The sequence below is a fragment of the Narcine bancroftii genome, chromosome 7 (assembly GCF_036971445.1).
Source record: "Narcine bancroftii isolate sNarBan1 chromosome 7, sNarBan1.hap1, whole genome shotgun sequence".
Taxonomy (NCBI): Eukaryota; Metazoa; Chordata; class Chondrichthyes; order Torpediniformes; family Narcinidae; genus Narcine; species Narcine bancroftii.
Window position 1 is genome coordinate 28,240,117 of NC_091475.1, and position 22,972 is coordinate 28,263,088.

Genomic DNA, 22,972 nt, shown 5'->3' on the forward strand with positions numbered 1-22,972 from the left:
GATTTTATTTCAATTAATTTTAATCAACTCAAATCGAAAATGTATCTTCTTTAAGAATGAATATGCAAAGTTGAAAATGTTATTTAGTTTCTAGGATGATGGTTCATTCAGCACTCAAGTTCAGTTTTACAAGATTGATCCAGTTTGGACAGAAACGGTTCACATTATTTTAGAAATGTCTAAAACCTAAGCTGTAGAATGCATTGAACAGGTGCTCATTAATAAGCGATAATCAATATGAATCAACATCGACTATTTTCATTCCAACTCAAATCTACATCAGTTAAAAATCACTTGTATTACTTTGCTTCTCATCGTTACTAATGCCATATAATCAAATTAGTTAAGATCATGTTTACTTTCAGTGGAGTACCATTATGAAACCTTGTGTCACTTTCTGTTAGAAAATGAAGAGGGCAGGTGATTGGGAAGAGTCCAATTTGACAGTGGAAGGTCCAAGTGTCCCGAAGCCACTAGTGTTAACAGCAGAGCTAATCTCTGAAGGAAATGAAAGTTTGTGCCAGTTTCAGAAAAATAATAAAATTGTTCTAACTTCACTAAGATGAGATTCAAGATTCAATTTATTAATACAAACATAGGCACAGAAAAATTGTTCCTTTTGTTTGCCCTCTAAAGACAAAGGGTCATCAAGTAATGTAGTGCCATCATTAAATCAAGAAAGAGAGGAAAAAGAGAGTTCATTCAAAGACACTGAGTGGCCATGGATCTCACTGGCTCCTCCAAAGTTACAGCCTCCATCACTCCCATAACCTCCACTGTTGTCTGTTGACAGTGAACTGGAATTAAGGTGGCAGGATTGCACCTCCTCGACCCCTGGTTCCAAATTCTCAAAGCATTAGAAAGCTTTCAGTGCCCGAAGCCTTTTGGTAGGCCTGCTTGCCATCACACCTTCTAGAATCCTGAATCTGATTCCTGCTTTCCAGCCACCAGTAGCCTGCACCTTGGCGTGAGGCCTTCAGCTGCCAAGCCCAGAGCAGGAGCCTGCCACAGCAGCCGCATTTACCTATGTGCGTTCCAGACACTAACCTGCTGGGACTAACAAAAGCTTCCTGGGACTCATTCCTAAGGGACGGTCCTGGCTAACCTTCTGTAGTTTTCTTTCTCTAATTTAAGGATAATCAATAATGATTTAATTTATATCATAGTTTGATGGTTCTGAGAAGACTGGAATTAAAATGATTTTCACTCCATTTTCCTTTGGTTTGTGTGATTCTTTGGGAGGGGAGATGAAGAGTGGGGTTGCAAGGGAATTTATTTTGATTTTGTTTCATTGATATTTACTGTCTTCCACATTTATTGCCCTTATCCCCTGGAACCTGTTAGGTTTGTTATGTATTAGGACCTTCCAAGAATCTAAGGAATGTTGCATTTCACAAATGAGGTAGCACCCCTGTAAATTCAGAGAGAGATCTAGATCCAGGGAGCCAGTTAGCCTTTGGAGCTGCTATTTAATCTAATTTTTTTTTCCTCCTCGTCAAAATTTTTACTTTAGATGCAAAAAAAAACAAGTTGCTGGAGGAACCCAGTAAATCGGGCAACATAATAACATTCTAGTTCATCACCACCCACTCGGCACTACTGCTTTGTCTTTCTTTTCAACTTTCAGTATGTAAAAGTACATGTGACTAAAGATGTAATGCAAAGATTTTAAATTTTGTCCATACTTCATTTTTTCTCAATTTAGAAAATTCACTCAACTTTCTTGAATGCAAAGTGAATGGCTCCCACTTTTCTACATAAATGTTGTCCACTCACTTCATATATATTTAAAACATGAGATTCATTTTTGTAATTGCTCATTTTGTCCAACCAATGAAAACCAAATGCATTAATTTAAGTAATTAAAATAATTTTAGTTTAATCCTCTACAATTAACTGGGAGAATTACATAATTGTTTTTTAATGTCTGAGATTGCGGAGAGAAAAGTTCTGCCTCTGATTCCTGTAAAATGAATTCTCAACACATGGCCAAAAGGCTCCTAAAACTTGCATCAGAGATTATACAAAGCAACAGAAAATCTTTATAGAATTTATAAATAGTATCAATGTCTATTTTATTTTCCAATAAACCTTAATGTGGAATATTTCATATTCTAAAGATAGCTAACAAAACAGTAATACCAAAGATCTTTGTGTGTGGCAGGATCCGATGCAAATAATCCACTCCAATAAGCAAAATACAACAGTTTTGCTCCAATAACATCATGATTTGTGCATATTTCTTTATAAATTCTAACAATTGTTAATAATATATACTGCAAACTCTTAATAGTTAAACTGTCAAGAAACTATTTTATACATCCTTCACATTTTGTGATTTCAGTCTAGACATTATTTTAATAGTGCAGGGTTTTAATATTTTAGTTTTTGTAATCTTATGTGTTTATTATTCTTTTGATGTAATAGCAGCTGTCCTGTCTGAAGCATTTTTGACCTTGACAAAATTATGATCCTTTTTAATTAACAAACGGGTACTGTAGTTACTAAACTTGCATGCAATTTTACAGCATAATTTTAATATTTATTTCTTGGTCAGTGAACTGCAATGTTAAATTCAGTGTATAATTACTTTTAAATTTAGCTGAATTTTAGTTATAGATGAATCTCATAAATAGTAACAAGCTTTTAGTCATAATTGATCTTAATTTGAGTAGACTGACTTGAAAAGAAAGGTATTTTCACGTGTTCTTCTTGATTTGAGTGTCACAAAGACTTTGTTTCCTGCTCTTTGACTGCTCAGAAATTCAGGTTCATATTGAATAAATCTCAGGAGATCATTTTCTCTGAAGGCAGTAGGTTTAATGGAAAAATTCGTTTCAGTGGTTGGGAGGGGATGTGAATTCACCACAATTACAAGTGAAGGGAGACTTATGGTAAATCGTACTTGCGCACAATCCTTGTAGATGATGGATATGGAAAGGTGGAAACACGAGTAGATGTATCAGAAGATCACTCTACTTACTTAGGTTATTACAGTTATGAGAGAACTTGATGTTCTTTCAGGAGCTGTTTCACCTTAATAATAATTAATTCCAGAACTAGAATTCAGGGGAGTATGTTGTTTTGATCTTTACCACCACATACAAAACACCCTAATCCTCCTATGTGAAAAATGAGGAAACTATCTCATGAAGACATTTCGTATTTCAAGGTAAGCTGCATGAGGCTCCCATTTCCATGGCTAGTATATATTCTCTTTTCCATTGTATGATCTTCCTGTTTGACTGAGCAACCTTTTTTTGGTAGGTTATTAGTAAATTCAAAATGGTAATGTTTACAGGTATCTAGGTTTATTTTCCCTTCCAGGGCTTGCTCACTTATTATGAAGGAAAAACATTTGGTTACTAATTTTACTAAATGTTTTTAAATGTCATAAAGACATGATGGTTGCTATTACTTGCCTTTTAGTACAACATACTCTTCAACAACATTCTATTCAGCTTTGACAAACTATTCTTCCAGAAAACAAATTTAGATTTCAGATTTATTGTCAGGGTGCAATCATGACATCAATATACAACCCTGAGATTCTTTTTCCTGTGGATGAGGCAAAATTACCACTTATCGGTAGTGCAAAAAAAACTGTACTCACATGCACGTAAAAAAAATAAAGAAATGTAAACAAACTGTACAATATAGAGAGAAAAATTCAATAACGTGCAAAAGTAAGAGTCCTTAAATAAGTCCCTGATTGAGTTTGCTGCTCCTGAACCTGGTGGTGTGAGTCTTATGGCATCTATACCTCTTTCTGGATGATGGCAACAAGAACAGGGTGTATGCTGGGTGATGTGGATCCCTGTAGATATTCTTGATGGTGGAGAGGGTTTTGCCTGTAATGTCCTGGGCTGCATTGACTATCTTCTGCAGGGCTTTATGTCCCTATACCAGACCGATGTGGAGCCGATCAGCACACTTTCCACCATTCATCTGTAGAAATTTGCCAAGGTTTCTGATGTCATACCAGACCTCCGCAAACTCCTAAAGAAGTAGAGGTGCTGAAGTGCTTTCTTCATGATGCCATTAGTGTTTTGGGTCCAGGAAATATCTTCCGAGATAGTGACTCTCAAGAATTTAAATTTGCCCACCCTCGCCACCTCTGATTTCCCCCAATGATCACTGGATCGTACTTGAATTTGCTTGAACCCTTCAAATTATTGCACCATAATTACAGGTATAACATTCAGTTCTAACAATGGCACAGCAGCGAATAATTGTAGGCCCTTCCCAGATTCAGAGCACTGTCTATGATGTTTTCTGTTTCAAGTGCAAACTCTTCAGCGATTTGTTCTGTTTTCAATGTTCAAGTGAGGTTCTGTACCAGTTGATGCCACTGTATGAAATACTTTGATAATGAGACACTGCATGTGTATTAACTAAATGCTATGCATTATACTCGAGTGAGAGAAGATAGGAAAACTCAATATTATTTGGTACACAGAACTTGATTGAACTGATTACTCTTTATTTGATTATGTTCATCTACACTTTTACTCCCTGTTCTGATCTAGCTCAATTGAAGCTCCAATATTTGGGTGTTGTGTAATGCACCAGAGGTGATTGGAGAGCTTAAGAGAAAAAGGACCATAAGGGGGGGAGTGATTACAATATGATTAAGTTCAATTAAGATTTAACAAGGAGAAATTAAAAGTCAGATATATTGGTATTTTAGTGGAGTAGAAGGAATTACAGTGGCATGAAACAGGAACTGGCCAAAGTAGATTAGAAGGGGGCACCAGTAGGGAAGAAGACCGAGCACCAATGTGGAATTTCTGCAAGAAAGGAGGAAGGTGCTGGATACCAAAAAGGAGGAAATATTTGAATGGAGATTGTCACAACTGTAGTTGACAAGGAAAGTCAAAGCTAACATAAAAGGAAAAGAGAGGTACAAGGAAGCAAAGATTAGTGGAAAGATAGAGAATTGGGAAGTTTTTAAAAACTTCAGAAGGCAACAATAAAACCCATAAGGAGGGGAAAAGATGGTATGGAAGTAAGTTAGCAAACAATATCAAAGAGAATCTTAAAAAGATTCTTCAAGTATATAGAGTAAAAGAGAGGTGAGAGTAGATATAGGACCAGAAGTGATTAGAGAGCTTAAGGTAAAGAACCATCAGGAGACCGTGATCACAATATGATTGATGAAAAGGAAAGGCTAAAATCCGATGTGTTGATATTTTAATGGAATAAAGGAAATTACAGTCGCATGAGAGAGGATCTGGCCAACGTCTATTGAAAAAAGCACACTATTAGGGAAGGCAGCAAATCAGCAATGGCTGGAGTTCCTGTATAAAATGAGGAAAGTGCAGGACAGGTACATACCAAAATGAAAGAAAGTTGTGAATGGAAAAATGAGACCATTATGGCTGACAAAGGAAGTATCTTTTTGCCACAAATCTGTTTATTTGTTGACCTGCCAGACATCCTGCGAGGAGAGGCAGGCCTGTGGGGACTGGGAGGGTTCTGCCAACCTCCAGTCCCATCCCCCTCCCATCTCACTGATTCTTGGACAGTGGGAGGGGAGAGACTGATTTGGAGGAGGACCTTTTGAGTAGTTGTTCTGTGGGCAAATGAGTCAGGACTGGAAGAAGGAGGCAAGTGCCCATGTTTCATGGGGGTGCATTGAAGGATCTCCACACTCAGGCAGCGAGCCCTGGTCAGGCCGTGGGCAACGAGGTCTGAAACCATTCTGGAAATCCATGAAGCCCTAGGATGGGAAGACCATGGGCCTGGAAGGGGGGGAATGGGGGTCAAAGGAACCTGTGGAGACGGAGAACACTGATCCACAGTATGCCCCAAGGTCCAACCGAAGCAGGGAAGGCCCAGGACAGAACCACTCTGATGAGGGAAGTTAAAGTCAAAGTAAAACCAAAAGAGAGGGATACAAGGAAACAAAAGTTAGTGGGAAGATAGAGGACTGGGAATAATTTTAAAAACTTAGAGAAGCCAACTAAGAAGCTGATTAGGAAGGAAAGAAGAAATTATGAAAGGAGGTAAGCAAATAATATCAAAGAGGATTCTAAAAGCTTTTTTGGGTATATAAAGAGCAAAAGAGAGACAAGAGTAGACATAGGACTGTTAGAAAATTATAATGGAGAGTTCATAATGGGAGTCAAGGAGATAGCAGAGGATCTGAATAAATATTTTAGATCAGTCTTCATGGGGGAGGGGGAGGGAGAGGTGTGTTAAGGGACCCCTCAATGCTTTACATCCCCTTGATAAACAAAGGAACAACCCCAATTCCCCACTGAATCCTTCAGTCAGCCCCTTGGCTCCTGTTTACCCCCCAACTTTGACCCTCTCCCGTAAGCCCTCATTTGGTTGACCCTGGGGATGACCTCTGACCCTCCCATTGACCCAGAAGATGACCCCTGAAAATGACCTCTTCCTCCTGTTGACCCCCAGTGGCCTCTGACCCCTCTGTTGACCCAAGCGACCCCTCCGGCCTACCCTTGGAATGCCATCATGACCCCTGAACCCCCACTGACCCCCTCCAATGATCTCTTGGGCCTACCTGTTGAGCTCGGGGATGACCTTCCACATAGCCTTGGCGACACCAGTCAAGGCAGGGATGATGTTCTGGTGCATGCTGCTTCCGTCTCTCTACAGCTTCCCTGGCGGCCCGTCCACTGTCTTCTGGGTGGCCATGTAGGTGTGCCCAGTGGTCTGCGCTACCGGATCATTAATGCTGGGTGAAGTGCGGGATATTACGCAGGCTGCAGTGGGGGAGCACAGGCCTGAACGCAAGCCAAAGTGGGCAAAACGTGGGCATTTATGCAGACCGAGGACATAGGAATGCGGAATGTTACGCAGGCTGGGGTGGATGAAGCATGGACCTTTATACAGGGTAAAGGCGTAGAAGCACGGAATGCTATGCAGGGTGGGGGGGGGGGGAGATGCCGGCCGGTATGCAGGACCAAGTGGAGGGGGGTGAAGCACAACCCTAGCCTGCGCCGGGGGGACATGCGGACCCTTTATGCAGGATGGGGGAGCCCGCATGTGAAACTGCCAGCGCAGGCTAGAGACGCAGGCAGTTATGCCAACCGAGCGGGGATTGGTTGGTCCACATAAGAGAAAAATTGCACAGACCAACGAGGGGGGGAGAGCATGGAAAACTTAGACCAGTGGAGGAAGGTTTGTTGTTTTCACAGGTTGGCAATTTAGGCAAAGGAAGTGTGGATGGCTGAGCGTCGGATGGAAACGTGGGCGGTTATGCGGACCCGGGCATGCTTGCAACAGACTCACCATCAGTCCCTCGATGATCCCAAACTTGTCATTGATCACCTTGGCCAGCGGAGCAAGACAATTTGTGATGCAGGAGGCATTACTGAGGGGGGAGAGAGGAGACGGGGATCAGAGGAGAGAGAGAGAGAGAGAGGGGGGGAAGTCAAGTGTGTGCTGTCAAGATCATAAAACAGAGTTACTTGGGAAGTTAAATGGTCTAAGGGTAGATAAGTCTCCTGGACTAGATGGAATGCATCCTCGAGTTCTGAAGGAGGTTGCTGCAGAGATTGTGGAGGCATTGGTTAAGATCTTCCAGGAATCAATGGATTCTGGCATAGTTCCAGAGGATTGGAGAATCACAAATATCACTCTGCTATTTAAGAAGGGAAGGAGGCAGAATAAAGAAAACTATGCTCCTATTAGTCTGATGTTAGTGGTTAGAAAGATGTTAGAATCGATTGTCAAAGATGAGGTTACGGAGTACCTAGAGGAGCATCACACGATAGTTTACTTAAGGACAAACCTACTACAATTTTTTGAAGAGACAACAGGATAGATATGGGAGAAGCAGTAGATGTTGCATACTTAGACTTTCAAAAGTCCTTCGAGAAGGTGCCACATATGAGGCTTCTTAACAAGATGAGAACTCCTGGAATTACAAGAAGAATACTGGCATGGGTAGAGCATTGGTTATTGGCAGGAAACAGAGAGTAAGGGGTTGGTTGCCTGTTACTAGTGGTGTCTTGCAGGGATCCATGTTTCTTCCATGTTTCTTTTTCCATTGTATACAAATGATTTAGATAGCTTTGTGGCTAAATTTGAGGATGACACCAAAATAGTAGAGCTGAGGACACAGTGGTGCTGAGGACACGGAAAGGCTGTAGAGAGAGACTTGGGTACAGCAGGAGAATGGGCAAAGAGTTAGCATATGAAATGCAACGTTGGGAAATATAGTCATACACTCTGGTATATGAAATAGATGAGGAGAAAATTCGAAATTTGGAGGTGGAAAAGGATACCTTAAAGGTTAACTTACAGGTTGAGTCAGCAATGAAGAAAATGAATGCATGATGACATTGATTTCTAGAGGAAAAGCAAACAAGAACAGGAATGTAATGTTGAGATTCTATAGGGCAACTTATTTGAGAAAGTATTGTGCATCAGTCTTCACTGTAGAAGACATTGACAGTGTGTGAGATACCCAAGGATATCAGAGAAGGGAAGCGAGTGCAGTTAGTATTTCAAAGGAAGAAGGTGTTCAGAAAGCTGAATGGTCTCAGGGTGAATAAGTCTCCTGGACCAAATGGTTGGCACCCTCTAGTTCTGAAAGACTTACTGGTAGATATTGTGGAGGTTAGCCCTTAGAGACACTCATGAGGTCCAAGGCATTGTCAGAAACAGAGGAACTCATAAGATTTGTTTGTATGTAGATGACCTATCAGTTTATATTTCAGATCATGAAACATCTATCCCAGCTATGTTATCTGTGTTTTCTCAATTCAGCTCTTTCCTTGGATATAAACTAAGGCTTCATAAAACATTTTCTGATTAATATGCAGGTCCCTATCCTCACTCATGTTCCATTAAAGATTGTCAGATAATTTCACGTGCTTAGTGGTTAAAATTACCATACCATCCTCTATTCGAGTATGTGAGATTGTCTTTTTCTAGATGATCTCCTGTATCTTTATTGTCGTATTAATGCAGTTAAAATGATAATATTAACTACATTTTTATATCTATTTCAAGCAATTCCAGTTTTCATCCCAAAGTCTTGTTTTAAATAATATTAACTCAAAGGTTTCTTCCTTTATTTGGAAGAACAAATATTCTAGAGTAAGTAAATTGTTTGTTTTTGGAGCTACACAGATCCAGACTAGTGTAGTATATTCTATCATATACTTGTAACATGTAGTGGGAGGAAAGAATTTCAAGCCACAGGATCATCTGACACTGACCTCTATCATGTAGCTATTCCAGTTGAGTTTTGGATCAATGCACAGGATGTTGATGGGAGACTCTGTGGTTATTACCATTCTATTGTTAAAGATAGTTGGTTAGACTCTTGTTGAAAATGATCATTGTCTGGTACTTTATGGACATGTTTGTTATTTATCAGCCTGTAGCTAATATTGTCTAGGTCTTGCTACGTGCAGGCATGAATTACTTCACTTGCTGAGGTGCTGCAAATGGAATTGAACGTTAGACAATCATGTTATGATGGAAGGAATGTTGATTATAGATTTTCTGAAGGTGATTGGGCCTCAGTATCCAGCCCAAAAGAGTCCTTCATTAATGTCTATGGGTTAGGATAATTGACTTCAAATGACTAATACCACCTTTCTTTGTGCAAAGTATAACTTTAGTCTTTGGGTTGTGTTTTCCTGAGATGCTTATTGATTTTTAAAAATTTTTTACCTGGGCTTTTTGATCCAACACCTTGTCAAGGAAACCACTTTCACTTCAGCTATGAATTTCAGGTTTTTGGTCTACCGGTATGTTTGGATCTCTGCTGTAATCACGTGGAGAGGAGTGATCATGGAGGGGAAAAAAAACACAAGTCTGGTGTTGCTGGTATGTCACTGCTGCTTGTTAACTTCCAGCACTCTGGAAATCATTTAATTTGTCTTATTGGATGGTAAATAGTCAAGTTGGATTTGTTCTGCATTTTGCAAACAGGCAATTTTTCACAATGTTGGGGAGGTACTAATGTTGTGACAATAACACAAACCATATTGTAACTCTTGCAACTGTTTGGCCATAGTTCTTTAATATTATAGAGGGGATGTTGTCCAGCCTCATAGGCTTTGTTGAATCCAGTGCTTATGATCACTTGTGATGTGGTGTGTTATAAAAAAAAAAAAAAAAAAATTAAATTGATTTGGCAATAATGGGGCCTTGAGAGGCGGATCATCCATTTGGCAGTTCTGGATGAATATGTTTGTGAATGGTTCAATTTTGTTTTGAGGTGGAGAAGTTCTTAAGTCTCATCCTCTAGTTTCCTGTGTAATTGTCCATCATCATCCGATCTGTTGATGATAAGATCATTTAGCTCTGACAGTTATTTGTTGTTTCTGCTGTGTGGTATATATGTATCTGTGTTGCATCTTCACCAGTTTGGATCCATAATTTTATGTGTGACATGATACTGCTCCAATCATGTCTTCATGCAGTCCTCAATGAAACAAGATCTTCTGGCTTGATGCATAATTGTAATCTGGGAGATGTCTTAATTACCATCATCCTAAATGTTTCTGCCTGCAGTATAGAGAAGATAAAACTTAGGCTATTAGCATGAGGAACTATATTCAATGGCAGTCGATTCTGTCCAGTGCCTGATTTCACAGATTTAATGCAAGAAAAAAATTGAGATCAAGCAAGTGGCATAAATTGCTAGAAAGTGTTTGTTGGACAAGAGGAGAATAATTTGGTCAAAGTATTGATTGTATGTGCTTTCTGTAATTTCTTTTGCAACTCAGTAGATTACCTTCCTTGAGTCCGACAATAAGGTGAGGTTAACCTGATACTTTCAGGGGTTAGGGTGAATTTTCCCTTCATTTCCTTTCATATGTTTGACATTTAGGTAATTTTATTCCTGAATGTTGATTTTGTTTTAGCCTGATATCTCAACTCAGGAACTTCAGCAAGAAGTGACAAAATATTTGCATTTGATGAGAAAAATAGTTATCATTCTGGTCTCTTACATGCAAAACTGTTTTCTAATAGCAAGTTAAGTTTTTGGAATATTCCACTGAAGACCAACTTTTTGCACACTCTGAAAAGATGTCCAAGTTTATTATTTTCAGAAGAAGCAATCTTGATTTCAACACCAATAGCTTGAACGCGATGTTTCCTTTGATGTCTTATTGACTGGACCACAACAAAAGCATCCTGTTGATATACGGACCTTGGGAATAAACTATGCAACCTTGGGTAACTCTCCCATGTAAAGTTTTTAGTATAGAAAAAATTCAGCCTTTAGGAAAAAGATTATGAAGTATTTTTATTTTGTTCTCCAAAAATGCAAGCCATATGACATGAAGTATTTTACACATGACCAATTAAGAGCCACGTGCTTAAGACATTCACATTGTTCCCAACTTAATGTTGCTTTTAGGAAGAGAAATGATTTTACACTGGATTTAAATGTCTTGTGCCCTTGAAATATTTAGAGCAGTGATTCTCAACCTTACCTTTCCACTCACATCCCACCTTAAGCAATTACTTACTACTCACAGAGCACTTATGTTATCTTTGGCTTGGCTTCGCGGACGAAGATTTATGGAGGGGGTATAGCAATTACTTAAAGTGGTATGTGAGTGGAAAAGGTTCAGAGCTAGAAAAAAAACCTCAAACTTGTTAAATTTTCTCTGTCCTGACATCATCTGTTTTTTGACTTGATATCTACTGTCAAGTAAATGTTGTTTTCTCCCCATGGTGCACATTCATATTTGCCCATTTCTCATGCTGGATATTTTCAAGATTGGAGTATGGGAGAAGTAAACACGTTAAAACTGCAGATTGCTCTGTTACTTTCCAGCATGCAAGTTGTAATTAATAATTGTGCCTGAGAATGATTATATGTTCGGTCGTGTCTCTGGTTTGTTTTTGATGCTGTAAACAGAATGTATAATTTCAGACCAAAACCTGAAAACACTGTGATTGAATAAAAAATACAATGCTGGAGAAACTTCTGTACTCTGACCTGTTGAGTTTCTCCAGCATTGTGTTTCACGATTTCAGTTCAGCATTTACATCTCTTCATTAAATGATCATTAACCACATACTTTTATACTGGGTTTGGTGTTGCCTGACCTGCTATGCATTTTCCATTTTTATTTCAGGAGCGTGGAGGATTGTTAATTTTACTTGCAGACTTGCAGAATATGAAGGAATTGCTTTAAAGTCTCATTGACATTCTAAAAGAGAAAATTTGGGTTAAAGGTTCGATTGCAGACTCCGAATCCTGCTGGAACTAACAATTTCTGAGAATTAACTTCATTAAGATTTTCCACTTTACAGGAAGAAGTGAATCTGTTGCATTGTTCAAGTGAACCGGCGTGGACTTTAAGGGCCAACGTGGCCTGTTTGCACGCTGTAAACAGTTATATGGTTATATGGGATCAGTTGGTATTCAGATTAATAGCTGCTTTCTATGACAATTCTACAAGGAACAAAAAAAGTAGGTTTTGTTGGCAGGAAAGATTCATCTTTGCCTATTCCTTTTTAATGCAATGATCTTTCAAAAGACTTAACAAGGGTAAATATCAGTTAAACTTCGAGAGAAGACCGAGCCTGATTTAGATTGATTTTCCAGACTGAATTGACATATTTAGCACACTGCAATTTAAAAGGACTTTTGCTCCTGTGATTGATCTTAATCAGATCTCTTGAACCTGTAGTGAAATCATACAGTGTTATCTGTAGTAGCTTTGCATTGTGGTGGTGTGAAAGCAAATTCCTGCTTATGAAAGATTACATTTGCTCTGGAATATTTTCAAAATATCCTCAGCATAAGATTAAATTCTCAATCCATATATTACTAATGGTGGTGCTTTGTACATTGAACCTCTTAAATTAAGAGGTTTCAGACCTTGTTAAACCTGCCTCAGAAGATGCTTTTTTAAAAATATGTCCTAATTTCAGTAGGAAGAGGCCAATTGCTTTGATTGTTCAATTGTATTTAAACAAGCAGAGGATTCAGAGGGACAAATATTTTTTAAGGTTGTTTTTCCATTTTTTTATTTCTTCTTTCCATTTCCTCACATTTACATGGAAAACATGGATGTTCAATTAGATATTAAGATGACCTGTCTTTTTTTTGCAAAAGTACAAAATACTTGAATATCTGGCAAATTAGCTTCTCCTAAAGATAAAAAACTGGCAGATAGCTAAATTAATTTTGCAATATTGTAATTGGATATGCTGTTAAAATTGTTAATAAGTATCTGAATGCCAGTAGGACATAGTGAGCTATATTTTGAGATTAAAATTAATCACACCAATTTTGTCAATTTTTAATAATGGAGCATTGGTTAAATGGATGGGCAATTTGATGGTTGATTCTTGAATCAAACCATTTTGAATGAAGGTCCAACTTGTTTACCCTCAGTAAAGTACCAAAATTCCAAACCCTCCATTATAAATACATGATGATGTAAAAGGGCACTCTCTTCAAAGAGATGGGGTTGTCCCAGTATTTCTTGAGGACTACCAGTAAACAATTGGCTATGACAACCAAGAAGCCAATAATGACTTCGTCCACTTTTATATTTTTGTGATGTTTCCAATTAAATTTCCTTAATATTTTTAAACCCTCACTGATGCCCAGCATCGTCCAGGTTGGACCACTGCACAAAAAACAAGCAAATGTTTCATAGTGTAACATTTGTATATGATGTAAAAGTCTTTTTCACCTACTGATTGATCTTAACTACATTAGCAATTTTCTTCGTATAATTATTTTAAAACAAAAACAACATGTTTGATTTTTGTTTTATGTCAGTCAATGTTTCAGAGTGTAAATAAATTAGTAGTATATGAAAGATATTTGTGTAGTTTTTTTTTGCAGATGTACTAGCCTCATGTTTTCTAATTGCAAGCCATGAATATTTGCACTGAAAATTTGTTCAAGAAGCAGTGAATAATGGAAGTACAGGTCCAGTGCATTGACTAGGTTTTTAATTACAGTACTTCAAATAGGCAAGATTCAAGTTTTCAAATGGTCCAATATATTTTTATTTTGTGAGTTTTAAAAAAACTTATACATGAAAATAAGTAAAGAAAATATAATCTAACAACCAAAATTTTATTATGTACTAAATTTATTTAGAAACAAACAATAAAGTGCACTTTGATGTCTGCCTGAACTGTAAATGTCTCTTGAAAAGCTAAACTCATTAATCTTTCAATTATAATGTCATTAATATTTTAAATATTTTGAAGTCATTATCTTTATCCCAATTAAACAGTCATACCAATTGTTTTAGGGGCTGGCTGATGAGGCTGAGTTACAAGTGCAAAAATTTAAATTTGAGATGGAAAATTTATGAATAAAGGATTGATTTGTTCACCAAATCATAAACTATTGTACTGTTACAAGAAGTAGTAAGTTATTCTGTTTGAGCTAGTTAAATGTTGATCAAAATGTTTACATTGATCTATTATATTTTAAGAAACCAAGAATTGGGGCTGGCATTGCAGCTTTGGGCATGAATATTTTGAAAACATTATTCATATGGTAATATTTAGTAATGACAATGTAAGTTAGAATGTTGAAATTGACACAACAGTTAAACTGTTGCTCAAGAAGATATTTGAAATGTTTAATTCCAATAATGTTGACAGGGTTCTGGAAATGTGGCATCAGATTTATGATACCCCAGGCTGCTTGTTTATAACCTGAGCCCTTATTCTTTTTCTCCTGATAGATTTACTTTCAGAGGAATGGCAGTGGGTGATAGAATGAGGTAATTCTATCTACTTAACAATACTGAAGATTGGAATTTATCAGTTAAAACTATATTTTACTCATGTAACCCATGATTACTCTTGAAGAGACAGTGCTCCTTTTTCCTGCCTATGTTTTATTTAAGGTGAGGAAAGATGGTGCAAAGTATTTTTGGATGGATATAATTTAACAAACAATAAAAATCTGAAGATTTAGGGAAAGTTATTTTCAATGGCAATGTTGGAAATTAAGCATTTAAGATGCCCATGTAATATTTTTGGCTCCAATTCTGGCAATTTGATTGATCTTGTATAGATTGGTGATTTTATGTCTGGTAAAATTCCAGACAGGCTATGAAATAGTATTAAGTATTTGCTATTATTGCCAATTCTATGAGAGAGAATTGCCACGTCCATCTCCACACCAGTGGAATGAATTCCCAATTACACCTCTGCATGCTAAGCCCAGCACATAAAACAGAACATTTTCTTTCATCTGTATGAATCTAAAACTAATTCTGGATTTGTGAATTAGTTTAACAGATGTTTGATGAGACTGCTTGGACTCTCTTCCTTTCAGCTATACATGATCATTGGGGGGAAAAAAACCATTTATTGGCAATATTTGGATTTGGATCCCAGATTCTGTTTTGGGGATTTTTTTTTTAATTTTGAAGAATAGACTTTGTTAATTTGAGCTTAAAAAATATAAAGATCAAAACGTAAATGGAAGGCGAAATAACAGTAGAAAGCTAAGATTGCATCTGAAATAGAATGAAGAAGTTTTCCAGAATAATTGTACAATTTGTGTTAACTTTCTCTACTTAAGAAACTTCAAAAAATACACATGTATGCCAGAGTATATTTAGATGCAAGCTATTTAGCATCACTATACAGAATTGTTCTTCCTTGGAGAATTTAATCTGTATATAAGCTCAACCTACCCATCTCTGATTTCTCTATTGTGTATTTTACATCCCTGTCTTTTACATCAGATCAACATCACTCTGTTTATTTGCCAATCCTCTAAAAGATATCATGTGCTATTAGTCATCAGTATTGTTGCAAAGTTATTGTCTAGAAAACAATGTTCTAAAATATCTCCTTTCATTATCTGATTAAATTTTTGGTTTCACTGGATTTTGATGGAGGTTTAATAGAGTTTAACTCAAATGTACATCTCACATTTTGGTTCCCTTGCTCCTGTTGTGCTATTTCTCTTTTTTGTTAGGAAATATTATTTTGTAAAGTCATCTAAATAACCTCTTTTATAAATATAATACCATTATCAGGAATAAGATGTTAGGAAGCATAACACGAGTTTTAATGATCACCCATTGAATAGTCATTTATGAAGTCAGAGATGGATCCCTGGGCTGGGCTCAACTCTGGTGTTCTCTTAGAAGGCAAGAGCAGGATGATGATGTTTATTGTTATAAACATTGTAGAATTCACAGATATGGCAAAATTCTTAACCATATGTCTCATTGAGCCATTTAGTAAGCTTATATTTAAAATGAACTTAGTCTAGGATTCACTTTCCTATCTGTACCCTACAATCCTTGAACCAAAAATCAGCTCAATTTGACGAAGAATAAATTCGATAATTCAGCCTCAGCACCTCTTTTGGGTACTGACTTCCAAAAAAATCACAATACTTTAAGAAAACAAATCTTTCTATTTGAGTGACATCGTATTCTAAAGCAAATGACCCGAGTTCTCTTACGAGGAGAAACATTCTGTCAATATGAAAAGCCTGAAAAATAAAGCCAAATTATTGATAATCTTCAGAACCGAGTCAACCTCTGCAGGTATAATATCATCATTATTAAGCCATCCCTTGATTGATTGTTTTTGGCCTGGATGTGCTTGTGGAGGGGTGAGGGAAGGAATACAGTCTCTTCAATCTTAATTGGTCAACTTGTATACTAGCTTGTTTATTTTAACCCCACTGCCTGTTGCATATTTTCATTACCTTAAAGGCATGTGCACCTTGTGCTCTGTTAGTTATGGTTTATCTTCTTGCATATTATTAACATGAAAATGATCAGAGGAAAAGAAAGATACTAATGCCATCTTGGACAACGTTTGCATGAAATAGTTTAACAAATAAACATTTGCAGGTAATTTTGGACCATCCATTTGCAGCACAGGTCGAGAGAATTGCAGTTGATGACTTTTGATTTTCAGTTGAATACCAGTATCTTACTGGGCCATGACAATTTTTTACTTTTCATAAAATAAAACCCAAGCAATGGTCATAGTAAAATTCTAATCTATATTGTATCTTGTTTTCATGAATGCAAATAGTTAAATTGAATAAGAAAGTTTTGCTCTATCAAACCTTAGTTTTAAAAGTCCTTCAATGTAAATTGTATTTACACTTGAGGGAAATATCATATAATTATCATCATATCTTGGTGTTATCTGTGTGGAATTTGTAACTATGTATATTTGTTTTAGAGAGAAGTACACATATGGATTGTTAATAGCTCAGTAAATGTTTGTGTGGCAAATATGGTTTTAATTGGGAAAATTACAAACAAGTTTAGCTTTAGCCAGGAAACCAGCTTTAGTTTTACCCAAGTATGATTATTTAAAAAATTAAATTATCAGAGGTAGGAGCATTTTCTTCAGCTTACCGCTGAGTGACATTGAGATGAGGATAATGTACTGAATGAAAAGCTACAAGAGTTGGAACAATACTCCAACTACTGGTAAATTACATCAACAACTTAGATTAAAATTATTCAAACCATGGGGACCAAGCAGATCGATATGAAGGTTGAGAAGCAAGGGTAGCTAGGTAAAATCTCCAGGTGGTTATAAGTTACTGCACATTGGATAAAGAAAGGGAAACTCTTTTCATTTATAGAAGACAGTTAACTGGCTAGAGTGAAATTGAAAGAGATCCTTTAGTAGTAATCTGTTTATTTAGTAGATAGAGGTCTAGGAATAGAAAAGTGCAAGTCGTAGAATGTTAGATTGAAATGTTATGCTTTGGTCATACTCTGCCTTGACTATGGCACATGGTTTCACAGAGATTGGTTGAAGGCTCTAGGCTTCACACAGAACAGCTTTTCTCTGGCATTGACATTATTGTTTGTTTGTTCGTGTATCAAGTTCCATGAATACTCCTGAAGAGCTTGTATCCAGCCATGTAAACCCTCACAGTGGCTGAATTTAAAGCAATATGTTTGGTTTTGCATTTGCACTTAATGTCGATGTGATTTATCCCTTCCATACCAAGTCCCTGAAAGCTTGTTCTACCCAAATCTTAATCCATATTTGAATAAAGTTTTGATCCATGCCTCAGCAATGGTTCATAAGGTAACTCAATTACTTGGATGAACTTTGAAACATTAGAAATACTGAAGCTGTCACCTTCTAACCTTTGTCCCTAGTTCCTTAACCTCCGTTCTGAACCAGACCCTGTGTTCACTGTTCCAATTTGAAGCCATCTGCTGACAACTATGCCTTGATTTGAAGTTTGTTTTACCGATAATGTCATCATCATTAAGAAACCTACTTCCACCTGCATAACTTTGCCAGTTTTTCACCATTCTTCAGCCTATCTCCTGTCCAGACACACACCCAAAGAATAATTATCTCTAAACCAAACAATTCAATTGTTTTTACTGCTGTTTTTGCTTTATCCAAATTACATGATAGTCGTCCCAATCACTGACTCCCCACGTACCTATAGAAGTTCCCAGTCTCACAATACCACTATTTATTGTCCTCCTTCTCATTCATTGAGGGAGCAAAAATAAAACCCAATTTGGCCATTATCGTGGTATCAGAGCACTGCACTTTGTCGGCGAGATGCGCTGTGTGCTACAAATCATCCTGGATTTTCTCGTTCCCAGACTTGTTATCTGCAGTCCCTAACTCACTGTTAGCTGGGCCAGATGCAGAGGGCTGATATAGATGACTCATTGCACCAAAAAGGTACAGTGAGATCTCAGCAACCAGGCATCTCCAATAGTATACTGAGCCTGCTTCATAAAGTATCTTCAGAGCCTTTGTCTCTTATCAAACCCATGATTATAATTTAAAAGGTTTTCTACTAAATAGCTATCAATTTGAAAGAGAATTAAAAACTGCCCGAGTTATAACATTTAATGTTATAAAATAATATAAAAATGTCTGCACCTCGAGCAGATGCACATAATCGTCCATGCCTTGTTTGATGAGGTGCCATGTTTTCAGCCTGGAATGTTCAGGGGGTAGCATTGTTCAAAAGGTGGCAGACTCTGCGATCTGGGGCAATATTTATCTCGAGACTATCCCATCTAACTCCATTGTGTGGCTACTTATCACGATGCTCCTTGCCTCTTTATGGGATGTGTGCGCAAATTAACTTATGATTCTTCCCGACTTCACACAATGGTTTAAAAGTTCTTAATAGTCAAAAATACTCTGAAGCTAAAATTACAATAAACACTTTTTTAAAAATCAATATGAAGCAGTTCTATTGTCAAAATAGGAAATTTTCAGTTTTTTCCTGATTGAAGCGTTAACTAACATTGCATTGAATAACAGAATATCTAACTGTGGTTCACCCGCACTCTTGTCCTAACTGATGAAAATTGAGAACTTTTTTTTTTAAGTGGCATTTTAACCATGTTGCCTAAAGTTGTTGAAACCAATAACACTGGACAACGAAAATTTTGCTTCCTGAATGCTTTTGGGTGTATTTTATGGATTTTGGCCTGCTGATCATGAAAATTACCTCAAACTTTCCCAATCACATACCATTTTTTAGATATAACCTATTTTTGTGATTTCATAATATATTTTTGTCTACTAGTATATTGCCCACATGGCAAGCTGTTTTGGTCAGTCCAAGCATGCCTGGGCATGCCCTCAGTGCAGGTGCTATACAAATGTTGTCTTCGGCCTGGGGCATGCTTAGTCAGGATAGATACAGACAGGTGATAAAAGCAGCTCACGGATATAGGTGCTGTGCGTTACATTAATATTGATTGAACGCATGTTGATGCACATGTTCTTCAGGGAATAGCATAGTGAGTGTACTTAATTCATTTTCTGCATTCGCAATTGGACTTCTTCCCTGCTGATCTTGGTGCAGTCAGTGATGAACATGGTGAAAGGTTTCACCAGGACGTTGCGACCATGGAAAAGTGGTATCAGGGCAACTGGAATCCATCAATTCTGGCCGACTATTGTTGGACATTGACACGAGGCATCAGATGCTGAGTACAAACAAAAATCAACGGCAGAACATTTTAGGTCAGTTCAACTAACGCAATGTGTCAGCATCGATATGCAATTAAACATGTTAAATTCAATAAAAGTTCATTTAATTTTTCTCCAACTTCCTATGTGATGCAGCAAATCTGAAATTATCTTTGTGTTCATCTTGAAGTTGTCTATCATAATCCCCATTTTTTTTTCAGGAAGCAAACCTGTTGAAAAAATTTGTTGTCCACTGTTAGAAACCTTTAATGTTACTTTAAAAGACTAATGAAAAACTGCTGTCTATGGAGTTCATCAGAAAGTCTGAAAAGGAGGAGTCCAAAAATGTGGAGCAACTTGAAATAACTGGATGGATTTCTATGCCTGTCAATTCTTAAGCTTGACCAATGCTGCTGTGTAAAAGCAACATAATGTGGACATTGTGCGTCTCAGAGAAAATATATCTTTTTTAGGATGATCATACTAGTTTATTTCAATTGGAGCCCAAAATCTGCATCACTGTGAAGAATATGTTATCTGTCCACTTCTTTAATTACCTCCTTCCTAAAATTTCCTGGGATAATTTTACACTTCTAAGAATCTTTTTAATATAAGTTGTTGCTGCAAAATTTAATTATTTTTGAAATTGCATGTCTGCTTTGGATAACATTGAGAACATGGCAAGATCAATAATTACCTTTGATTCTTTTTCAGTAAGCTACTAATTTTTCTTTTTATTTTAAACTCTTGTATTGAATTGCAACGCATGATATTAAGACGTACGGCAGCTGCTCGTATTCAGGAGTTGTTCAGAAGGAGAAAAGAAAAGAAGGAAATGGAAGAATTAGAGACTCAAAACATAAGAAAACCTACCATAAACATGGTATACAAAGGCCACCGTAATTCAAGAACGATGGTAAACAAATTTTGTAAAACTGTCTTTGTGAGAAATATAAAAAGGCATTTTTGCTTTTGGAATGCACAATGATAATTGACTGTCTTTGGGTTCAGATCAAAGAAGCCAACTTCTGGGGTAGTTATTATGTAATTAGTGGCTCAGACTGTGGTCACATATTCATCTGGGATCGCCAGACGGCTGAGTTGCTGATGTTATTGGAAGCTGACAACCATGTGGTGAACTGCCTTCAGCCTCATCCTTTTGATCCAAGTAAGTAGTCACCTCCTCTGTTAAAGTAGGAATATTCTTTCTATCTTTTGGATAATAATAAACTGGTGCCAATTCTGCTGTAGTAATAGAAGGATAAATCAAAAGGGGTCATGGGTTGAATGTAGAATACGCAATATGTCATTGTAAAAAGTTACGAAGAGTATTTTCCAACCATTTTGTCTTGATATTACTTTGAGCAGTGAATGTATGTTGACCATTTAGCATCAATAGAAAACCAATTCCATTTAGCAGTGATAGTAAACTTGTAAGTTGAAAGTTTGGAGTATAGACTTTGCCTGAGATTCCAGGGAGTCTTGCATAAGACTATCTTCATAACTATAGCATTGGTCAGAAGAGGAACTGCTTTGCGTGTACCTTTGTGTGAGCTGAGGTTTGACAGATCTATGAGAAAGCAAGAACCTAAAGTTTTCATTTTGGTTGAGTATTCAGTGAACCTAAAATACATGGATAGACTGTGATGGTGTCAATGGTTAAACACCCTGAAAACACTTGATTGATCTCTATTAATTTGCAGGGGTAGATTTTCTTTGGACCCTTACTGATCATTTGGCCCTAAATTCAAAGGAATATGGGAGGGGAGAAAAATTAAAAGACTAAAGACAAAGTGAAATAAGCACAGTTCCTTAAAGTTTATCTTTACAATCATCTTTCTGTCTCATAGTTTATACTTCTAAACTTTGTTTTATAATTTGTTTTTATGGAGGTATACATCTTTTTTCTGTTTTCTGTAAACAACACTCATTTCTTGATTATAACAGAATAAAATATAACTATACGGAATGTCTGGATCTGTGTCCAAAGAGAATAGAGCCTAATACAGTAATTTTGTTTATTTGAAAAAAAAATCCCATTTCTATTAATGTTAGTTACGGCACCCTCCATAATAAAACATAGAACACAGTATAGGCCCTTGTGGTGCCGACCCATATATTCCTTTTTTTAAAAAGTACTAAACCCTCCCTACCTCATACATCCATGAATCTATTTAAGAGTCTCTTAAATGCCCCTAATATTTCAGCCTCCACCACCATCTCTGACAAGGCATTCCAGGCACCCACAACTCTCTGTGTAAAATAAAAATAATTTTTACCCCTGATGTCTCCCCTAAACTTCCCTCCCTTCACTTTGTACATGTTCTCTGGTGTTTGCTACTCCCGCCCTGGGAAACAGGCATTGTCTGTCCACCCTATCTATGCCTCTCATAATCTTGTAGACCTCTATTAAGTCTCCTCTCATACTAATATGCTCCAAAGAGAAAAGTCTCAGCTCTGCTAACCTTGCTCCAAAGACATTTTCCAATCTAGGCAACATCCTGGTAAATCTCCTCTGCACCCTCTCCATAGCTTCCACATCTTTCCTATGAAATGACCAAAACTGAACATGATACTCTAAATGTGGGCTTACCAGAGATTTGTAGAGTTGCAACATGACCTCTCTGTTCTTGAACTCAATCCTTCATTAATGAAGCCCAGCATCCCATAGGACTTCTTAACTATCCTATTAACCTGTGCAGCGACCTCAAGGGATGTATGGATTTGGACCCCAAGGTCACTCTGTTCATCTACACTCTCAAGTAACCCTGTACTCAGCCTTCTGGTTTGCCCTTTCAAAATGCATCACCTCACACTTATCCAGATTGAACTCCATCTGCCTCTTCTCTGCCCAAATCTGCACCGTCTATATCTTCTTGTAATTTTCAACAACCTTCAGCTCCATCCACCACTCCTCCAACCATTGTATCATCCACAAACTTACTGACCCATCCTTCCACCAGGTCATTTATGAAAATGACACGAAGAGCAGGGGTCCCAAAACAAATCCTTGCAATACTCTACTAGTCAATAATGTTTGGGACAAAGAACTTTTTTTGCTTTATTTGACCTTGTGCTCTAC

General features: G+C 37.3%; 2 protein-coding genes across 6 annotated transcripts in view; one reads left to right on the forward strand and one right to left on the reverse strand.

The window, feature by feature from the left end:
• dcaf6 (ddb1 and cul4 associated factor 6) overlaps positions 1–22,972 on the forward strand; it is a 156,190-nt gene that overhangs the window by 114,735 nt on the left and 18,483 nt on the right. For 4 of the 5 annotated variants that reach the window (XM_069889246.1, XM_069889249.1, XM_069889250.1 and 1 more), the window contains 3 exons: positions 14,670–14,708; positions 20,668–20,806; positions 20,902–21,058. In XM_069889246.1, the coding sequence (XP_069745347.1) occupies positions 14,670–14,708; positions 20,668–20,806; positions 20,902–21,058 (335 nt within the window). The remainder of the gene's footprint in view (positions 1–14,669; positions 14,709–20,667; positions 20,807–20,901; positions 21,059–22,972) is intronic. The other variant, XM_069889247.1, reaches the window with a different exon arrangement.
• Positions 401–7,359, reverse strand: LOC138739721 (glyceraldehyde-3-phosphate dehydrogenase-like; the record flags this gene model as incomplete). The annotated part of the gene is given in 4 exon segments (XM_069892326.1): positions 401–498; positions 1,048–1,124; positions 6,530–6,681; positions 7,261–7,359. Coding segments are annotated over 4 exon segments (426 nt in total), but the record flags the coding sequence as incomplete, so codon positions are not given.